Source organism: Eriocheir sinensis, chromosome 5 (genome assembly GCF_024679095.1).
Source record: "Eriocheir sinensis breed Jianghai 21 chromosome 5, ASM2467909v1, whole genome shotgun sequence".
Taxonomy (NCBI): Eukaryota; Metazoa; Arthropoda; class Malacostraca; order Decapoda; family Varunidae; genus Eriocheir; species Eriocheir sinensis.
The window spans coordinates 4544120-4553525 of record NC_066513.1 but is presented as its reverse complement, the minus strand read 5'-3'; the positions used below and the strand labels follow the sequence as shown (position 1 = coordinate 4553525).

At 41.4% G+C, this 9406-nt stretch overlaps 1 protein-coding gene across 1 annotated transcript in view; it reads left to right on the top strand.

Moving 5' to 3' along the window:
- The window catches only part of LOC126982865 (carcinoembryonic antigen-related cell adhesion molecule 1-like), a 139506-nt gene extending 131402 nt beyond the window's left edge, over positions 1 to 8104 (top strand). Inside the window, exons 10-11 of the mRNA XM_050835140.1 lie at positions 5609 to 5660; positions 7445 to 8104. Coding sequence (XP_050691097.1) covers positions 5609 to 5620 — 12 coding nt within the window. The 3' untranslated portion in view covers positions 5621 to 5660; positions 7445 to 8104. The remainder of the gene's footprint in view (positions 1 to 5608; positions 5661 to 7444) is intronic.
- The last annotated feature ends 1302 nt before the right edge of the window (positions 8105 to 9406 follow it).

The following is a 9406-nucleotide window of genomic DNA, read 5'->3' as shown; positions in this document are numbered from 1 at the left end:
CTAAAAAAGAAACAAAAGAGGTGGCCGAAAGCAAGGTCAAATACGAAAGGAGAAGTGTCCTGATACCCTCCTCTTGAAAGAGTTCAAGTCGTAGGCAGGAGGAAATACAGATGAAGGAAGATTGTTCCAGAGTTTACCAGCGTGAGGGATGAAAGAGTGAAAATGCTGGTTAACTCTTGCATAAGGGGTTTGGACAGTATAGGGATGAGCATGAGTAGAAAGTCGAGTGCAGCGGGGCCGCGGGAGGGGGGGGAGGCATGCAGTTAGCAAGTTCAGAAGAGCAGTCAGCGTGGAAATATCGATAGAAGATAGAAAGAGAGGCAACATTGCGGCGGAATTTAAGAGATAGAAGACTTTCAGTATGAGGAGGAGAGCTGATGAGACGAAGAGCCTTAGCCTCCACTCTGTCCAGAAGAGCTGTGTGAGTGGAGCCCCCTCACACATGAGATGCATACTCCATACGAGGGCGGACAAGGCCCCTGTATATGGACAGCAACTGTGCGGGGGAGAAGAACTGGCGGAGACGGTACAGAACGCCCAGCCTCGAGGAAGCTGATTTAGTAAGAGATGAGATATGAAGTTTCCAGTTGAGATTTTGAGTTAAGGATAGACCGAGGATGTTTAGTGTTGAGGAAGGTGATAGCTGGGTGTTGTCAAAGAATAGGGGATAGTTGTTTGGACGATTGTGTCGAGTGGATAGGTGGAGAAACTGTGTTTTTGAAGCATTGAAGGACACCAGGTTCCTCTTGCCCTAATCGGAAATAATAGTAAGGTCTGAGGCTAAGCGTTCTGCAGCCTGCAGCCTTGAGTCGTTAAGTTCCTGTAGGGTGGGTCTTCTATTAAAAAGAAGTTGAGTAATGCAGAGTGGAATCATCGGCGTAGGAATGGATAGGACAGTTCGTTTTGGAAAGAAGATCATCAATGAATGAGTGGGAGATAGGACAGAACCCTGTGGGACACCACTGTTAATAGCTTTAGGGGAAGAACAGTGACCGTCTATCACAACAGAAATAGAACGGTCAGAAAGAAAACTGGAGATAAAGGTACAGAGAGAAGGATAAAAACCGTAGGAGGGTAGTTTGGAAAGCAAAGATTTGTGCCAGACCCTATCAAAAGCTTTTGATATGTCTAGTGCAATAGCAAAGGTTTCACCGAAACGGCTAAGAGAGGATGACCAAGAGTCAGTTAAGAACGCTAATATATATATATATATATATATATATATATATATATATATATATATATATATATATATATATATATATATATATATATATATATATATATATATATATATATATATATATATATAGATATATATATAACAGAAGCATCGCCTCTTCGGCGGGTCCAGAGGGTGTACAGGAGCGATAGGACAGGATACAAAAATAAGATTGTGATTGGAGGAGCCCAACGGAGAGAACAGTTTGACAGAATAAGCAGAAGGGTTTGAGGTAAGGAAGAGGTCTAGAATGTTGGGCCTGTCTTCAAGACGGTCGAGAATACGTGTAGGGTGCTGGACCAACTGCTCTAGATCGTTGAGGAGAGCAACAGTTGTAGGCTTGTTCACCAGGAGGGTCAGTGAAAGAGTATATATATATATATATATATATATATATATATATATATATATATATATATATATATATATATATATATATATATATATATATATATATATATATATATATATATATATATATATATATATATATATATATATATATATATATATATATATATATATATATATATATATATATATATATATATATATATATATATATATATTTTTTTTACAGCAAAGGAGCCTCAAGGGCACAAAAAGTAAACATTAATAAAAAAAAAGCCCGCTACTGCTGCTCCTAAAAAGAATCCAAAGAGGTGGCTGAAAGATAAGTCAGTTTCGGGAGGAGAGGTGTCCTGATACCCTCCTCTTGAAAGAGTTCAAGTCGTAGGCAGGAGGAAATACAGATGAAGGAAGATTGTTCCAGAGTTTACCAGCGTGAGGGATGAAAGAGTGAAGATGCTGGTTAACTCTTGCATAAGGGGTTTGGACAGTATAGGGATGAGCATGAGTAGAAAGTCGAGTGCAGCGGGGCCGCGGGAGGGGGGAGGCATGCAGTTAGCAAGTTCAGAAGAGCAGTCAGCGTGGAAATATCGATAGAAGATAGAAAGAGAGGCAACATTGCGGCGGAATTTAAGAGGTAGAAGACTATCAGTATGAGGAGGAGAGCTGATGAGACGAAGAGCCTTTGCCTCCACTCTGTTCAGAAGAGCTGTGTGAGTGGAGCCCCCCCACAAATGAGATGCATACTCCATAAGAGGGCGGATAAGGCCACTGTATATGGACAGCAACTGTGCAGGGGAGAAGAACTGGCGGAGACGGTACAGAACGCCCAGCCTCGAGGAAGCTGATTTAGTAAGAGATGAGATATGAAGTTTCCAGTTGAGATTTTGAGTTAAGGATAGACCGAGGATGTTTAGTGTTGAGGAAGGTGATAGCTGGGTGTTGTCAAAGAATAGGGGATAGTTGTTTGGAAGATTGTGTCGAGTGGATAGGTGGAGAAACTGTGTTTTGAGGGGTTGAAGGACACCAGGTTCTTCTTCCCCAATCGGAAATAATAGTAAGGTCTGAGGCTAAGCGTTCTGCAGCCTCCAGCCTTGAGTCGCTAAGTTCCTGAAGGGTGGGTCTTCTATTAAAAGAAGTTGAATAATGCAGAGTGGAATCATCGGCGTAGGAATGGATAGGACAGTTCGTTTTGGAAAGAAGATCATCAATGAACAACAGAAAAAGAGTGGGAGATAGGACAGAACCCTGTGGGACACCACTGTTAATAGATTTACGGGAAGAACAGTGACCGTCTACCACGGCAGAAATAGAACGGTCAGAAAGGAAACTGGAGATAAAGGTACAGAGAGAAGGATAGAAACCGTAGGAGGGTAGTTTAGAAAGCAAAGATTTGTGCCAGACCCTATCAAAAGCTTTTGATATGTCCAGCGCAATAGCAAAAGTTTCACCGAAACGGCTAAGAGAGGATGACCAAGAGTCAGTTAAGAAGGCTAGGAGATCACCAGTAGAACGCCCTTTGCGGAACCCATACTGGCGATCAGATAGAAGGTCAGAAGTGGAAAGGTGCTTTTGAATCTTACGGTTAAGGATTGATTCAAAAGCTTTAGATAGACAAGAAAGTAAAGCAATAGGACGGTAGTTTGAGGGATTGGAGCGGTCACCCTTCTTAGGTACAGGCTGTGTGAAGGCATACTTCCAGCAAGAAGGAAAGGTAGATGTTGACAGGCAGAGGCGAAAGAGTTTGACCAGGCAGGGTGACAGCACGGAGGCACAGTTTTTAAGGACAATAGGAGGCACTCCATCAGGTCCATAAGCCTTCTGAGGATTGAGGCCAGAGAGGGCATAGAAAACATCATTTTGAAGAATCTTTATAACAGGCATAAAGGAGTCAGAGGGGGGATGAGTAGGAGGAATATGCCCAGAATCGTCCAGAGTGGAGTTTTTAGAAACGTTTGAGAGAAGAGTTCAGCCTTAGAGATAGATGAGACGGCAGTGTTGCTGTCAGGACTGAGGAGTGGAGGGAAAGATGAAGAAGTGAAGTTGGAGGAGATGTTTTTGGCTAGATGCCAGAAGTCACGGGAAGAGTTAGAGAAAGCAAGGTTTTGACATTTTCTATTAATGAAAGAATTTTGGTTAGTCGGAGAATAGATTTGGCACGATTTCGGGCAGAAATGTAAAGTTCATAATTAGCATTAGTTTGAAGGCTCTGGTATCTTTTGTGAGCTACCTCTCTATCATTGACAGCACGAGAACAAGCGTGATTAAACCAAGGCTTTTTAGCGTGAGGAGTAGAGAAAGAACGAGGAATGTATGCCTCCATTCCAGAGACAATCACCTCTGTGATGCGCTGAGCACACAGAGGGGTCTCTATCCTGGAAGCAATAATCATTCCACGGAATCGGAAAGTACATCCTCAGGTCGTCCCACCGAGCTGAAGCAAAATGCCAGAAGCATCGCCTCTTCGGTGGGTCCAGAGGATGTACAGGAGCGATAGGACAGGATGCAGAAATAAGATTGTGATCGGAGGAGCCCAACGGAGAGAACAGTTTGACAGAATAAGCAGAAGGGTTTGAGGTAAGGAAGAGGTCTAGAATGTTGGGCCGATCTCCAAGACGGTCAGGAATACGTGTAGGGTGCTGGACCAACTGCTCTAGGTCGTTGAGGATAGCAAAGTTGTAGGCTTGTTCACCAGGATGGTCAGTGAAAGAGGATGAAAGTCAAAGCTGGTGGTGAACATTGAAATCTCCTAGGATGGAGATTTCAGAGAAGGGAGAGTGGGTCAAGATGTGCTCCACTTTAGAATTCAAATAGTCAAAGAATTTTACATAGTTAGTAGAGTTAGGTGAGAGATAAACAGCACAGATGTATTTAGTAATAGAATGACAGTGAAGTCTTAACCAGATGGTGGAAAATTCAGAAGAGTCAAGGTCGTGGGCACGAGAGCAAGTGATGTCGTTGCGCACGTAGGCGCAACATCCAGCTTTGGATTGAAATTTAGGATAGAGATAGTAGGAGGGAACAGAGTAGAGATTGTTGTCAGTAGCCTCAGAAACCTGTGTTTCGGTAAGGAAGAGAAGGTGAGGTTTAGAGGAGGAGAGATGATGTTCCACAGAATGAAAATTAGAGCGAAGACCGCGAATGTTGCAGAAATTGAGAAGAAAGAGGTTCGAGGAGTTATCAAGACACCTCTCGGGTCGGCAGCCAGAAGGGGAGTCCTCCTGGGGAATTTAGGTCCCCCCAGGCGGGGACCTGAGGCATTGCTTAATTGAGCCATTTTGAATTTTGAATTTTGGAAAAGGTGTATATGTTATGTGAATGTAGTGTGGTGTGGATAAAGAGAGGATCTGTCTTTAGAGAGCATGCTGAACTACTCTCCGGTGTTGGTGAGACAATAGGGAAACGGTTAGTGAGGACATGGGAAGGGTCTTTGGAGGGCTTCAGCTCCCTTCTCACCTCCCATATATACCTCACCAGTGGCTTGAGTGGTTGTCTACATATATATATATATATATATATATATATATATATATATATATATATATATATATATATATATATATATAAATATATATATATATATATATATATATATATATATATATATATATATATATATATATATATATATATATATATATATATATATATATATATATATATATATATATATATATATATATATATATATATATATATATATATATATATATATATATATATATATATATATATATATATATATATATATATATATATATATATATATATATATATATATATATATATATATATATATATATATATATGTGTGTGTGTGTGTGTGTGCGTATAAATAAACAAAAAAATAATTTTGAATTAAATTATTTGCTCTGATAAAAATGTGTGATAAGTATTCATAAGCTTAAGGAGTTATATGATGAATGTGGTATAATTTTGGAATACCACAAGCTTGATTCAGTCTTTTCAAAATACAAATTGATAACAAATATTGAAAACACTTCATTATCTCTTATTTATTGTGTTTCTTCATTTCAGGAACTTCAGTAGCTGTGCAAGAGTTACCAGGGAAGCCATACACTCAGGCTTGGTAAATTCTGACACAGTGTTGCTTCTCTGTCTGTCTCTTATCGATATTTTTACGCTGACTGCTCTTCTGAACTTGGTAACTGCATATCTCCCCCCTTCCTGCAGCCCTGCTGCATATGACTTTCTACTCTTGCCCATTCCTATACTCTGTAAATCCCTTATAAATGTAAGAGTTAACCTGCATCTTCACTCTTTCATCCCTTTCATTGTAAAACTCTGGAACTTCCTTCTTTCCTGTGTTTTTCCTTCTGCCCATGACAAAACCTTTCAAGACGGGAGTATTACTAGTTTTACTGGCATTATTCTTTCCTGTTTTTTCTTGGGTCCTTGAGCTGCATCATTTTGTTTAAAAAGATTGAGTTTTCATATTCTATTCTCAGCCCATTACAAACTACACTTAGAGAAACTGCAGTAGTGGTGTGAAAAGTCTTGCAATGTACACCACTGAGTTGTGGGGACTAAACTGGGGCCTTCTGAGCAGAAGTCAGGCAGCAAACCAACTGAGCTACCGGTGAACTGTTTAGGTCACCATGCCGCGGACCATTTCTGCAGCACTGTAGCTGACACCCTGGCCCAACACTGTGGACACGAAGGAATGGCCACCCTTTGGGGTATCAGGTAAAGTGCTGTAGAAATGGCTTCTGGCACGGTGACCTTTTAGCTCACCAGTGGCCAAGTTGGTGTGCTGCCATGACTTCCACTCAGATGGCCCGAGTTTGAGCCCCGGCACTCAGTGTTGTTATTTCAAAGCTACACTTCATGCTGCCCTGCTTGAGTGTTTTTGTCTAATGCAATGCTCCCACTCCTTCCTAAGTCACACTTCTCGCTCTCCACTTTATGAAGCCACACCTACATGTTAAGTTATATTGCGTTAGGTTCACTTTAGCTCAGTGAAAAACCGGTCTGACCCTTACCTTACGTGAAGATTTATACCCATCATTCCTTATGCCTCTTGCTCCCATTTTCATATCTTTGGGCTGCCTTACTAGGGCCAATGTTTCCTTTGTTAGTTGGCTATTGCTGTTCATTGGTGCTCTCCCTTCCAATGCTAGTTCTGCTTGGATCATAATCTTAGTTAATTTGTCATTTGCTTAACTTAATAACTGTTGAGGTTATGTAGTTTCCTCTTGCAAGGAGTATTTTAATCTACTGTAGAGGAAGAGCCAAGTGTTGTCTTTTTTAGGAATAGAGGCTGCAGAGGTTTTTAGTGTGGCCAGACTTGGTCAAGGAAACAAAACTATATAAAGGCATGAGAAGGACCCAGCCAGGTTGTGCATGTTGTCTCCTGAGAATCACTTACTTACCAATGGCTTACACATTCACTTATCTATTTGATCTCCTTTTGAATTATTCAATCATATTTATATTAATCGCAAGTGTTTATTAAGTACTGTTTATCCATTTAGATACAGTAAGTAGTTGTTGTTAGTCTCATTCCTGAACCTGAATTGGACCACCTTTTTACCATCACTATAAGTCCTGAGCTCATGCTTTCAGTGTTAATGACATTTTTACTTAGTACTGCTTAACCATTACCTACATTTAACTACCTCTTGTCTGCCTCATTCCCAAACCTGAAATGGACCAAGGTTTTACTGTCACTGTAGATCCTGAGCTCTTGTCTTTTAGTGTTAATGACTTGTCAACATCACCGTACTCTGTTAGTCCTCAGAACCCATTTAAATACTATGTTTGATCACCATGCAGTCTGTCTTAACTTTCTTTTCAAGTTTCCATGTCCTAGGATCTTCATGTCATGTTTTAAGTTCCGGTGCTGTCATTCAGATGTGGCAGATAAGCAGAGTCACTCGGAGGCAGCAACGGCGGTGAGCCAGCTGGTGGGCCAGCGAGGCCGCAACCTGCTCATCATCAGCGCCGGCGTGGCCCCGCACTCCACACACATCAACATGGTCAAGTGGCCACAGGTGGTGGACACCTTCTCGGCCAACACTGTGGCACCAGTCATGCTCTCCATGGTAAACACCAAACTCAAGCGTGATCAGACAGGCCTAATGGTGTTGGCTAGACGGTAGTTCGTTCCCTATGCTGTCCAAATCCCTTATGCAAGAGTTAACCAGCGTCTCCATTCCTTCATTTCTTGCGCTGGTGAACACGAAACAGTTTTCTCTTGTCTGTATTTCCTCCTGCCTACAACTTGAACTCTTTCAAGAGTAGACTATAGAGACACCTCTCCTACAGAAATTGATCTCTCTTTTGGCCACTCTACTCTTTTTATTTTAGTGGCAGTGATTAGTGGGCTTCTTTTCTCAACTTTCTTTCTCCCTTGAGCTGCTTCCTTTGGTGTAAAAAAAAAACAATTGTTTTATGCATAGTTTCAGCTATGCACGGTTCACCATGAAATGTAAACTTTAACATTCTGCCATCACCCAGTGTGTAGTGTACTGTACTGCTGTAATATTATGCCTGGAATGTTATACACGGTTTTCCTCATCCATGGTCTAATTTAGAACCTAACCTCTGTGTATATAGAGGGATTACTGTATTAGTCAGTTTGTATCAGTCACTTAATAGGGGCATACAGTTTTTTTGCCTCGTCCACCCTTCCATGCCATCCCTGGTGGTTCCTCCTGGCAGGTCTCCCCGCAGGTCTCCTTCTCATCCTCAGTAACTCGTGGTAGGATGCTCAAGCCACAAGCTTTGTGTTCATCCCCTTGGCTTCCTCCTCTTGGCATCGTCACGCCTCTCCAACTCGGTATTCAGTGTCCATGCCTCACAGCCATACAGTAAGACAGGGTGCACAAGCAACTTAATGATTTTAATCTTTGTCCGACTGCATACTTAGATAGAGAGTGACGTGATAGTGACATAAGGGACAGTACAATAGGAGGGAGGGTTGAAGGGAAATGAAGGGAGGAAAGAAAGAGATGGAGGTAGGAAAGGAAGAGATGAAAGGAGGAAAGAAGGGAGAGGGAGAGAAAAATATATGAAGGGATAGAATATAAAGTGATGGATGGAGGACTAGTAGGGAAGGGAAGATGAGTCTGGGGAAGGGAAGACATAGAGAAGAGATCGTTAGTGAATCAAAGGGGAGGGAAAGACATGTAGAAAAGGGAGGGAAAGGAAATGAAGGTAAAGAAAGGAAATGTAAGAAATTAATTACACCATTGTGCCGTATAGGACCTGACCTTACTGTATAGAATGACATCGGTTATAATAAAGTCATTTCAGCATTCGCTGTGGTAGCATTGGAAGATTTGAGTATTCGTGGGTAGACTTGTGAGTGGTAATTCTGGGTGTTCGCAAGTTTTCCTGGATGTTGGGGGGGGTCAGTCGTTCCTGCCATTTTTACAGCTTTTGTACCAATCATAATGTTTCTGAAGAGACAAATGCATTTTCTTTAGTTCTGTAGCCCGTATTCTTAAACGTATCGGCGCCTCAGTTTACCTGTTTAAAAAGACTCTCTTAGAAGTTGCTGTGATTTTAATGGACTGTTTTGTGATCCTACTTATAGTTTTACACGACTTCTGCATCATGAACAAAAAAATCACCCATGAAAATCTGGCTAATCTTCTCTGTGGCCTTGGGGAATAGTCATGATGGGAACCTGATATGTTTAACAATATGGACTTATAAATGGAAGGGCAGTCTAGGGATGTTTGTAAAGGGGTCAGTGGATATTCTGGAAAGTCAACACTTGTGGGTGTCTCTTTTATGAAACCTCCGGAAATGTTAAGGCACGATTGTACTTGGCACCATCCATGACCGTCTAACACGCTACTTTCCTTT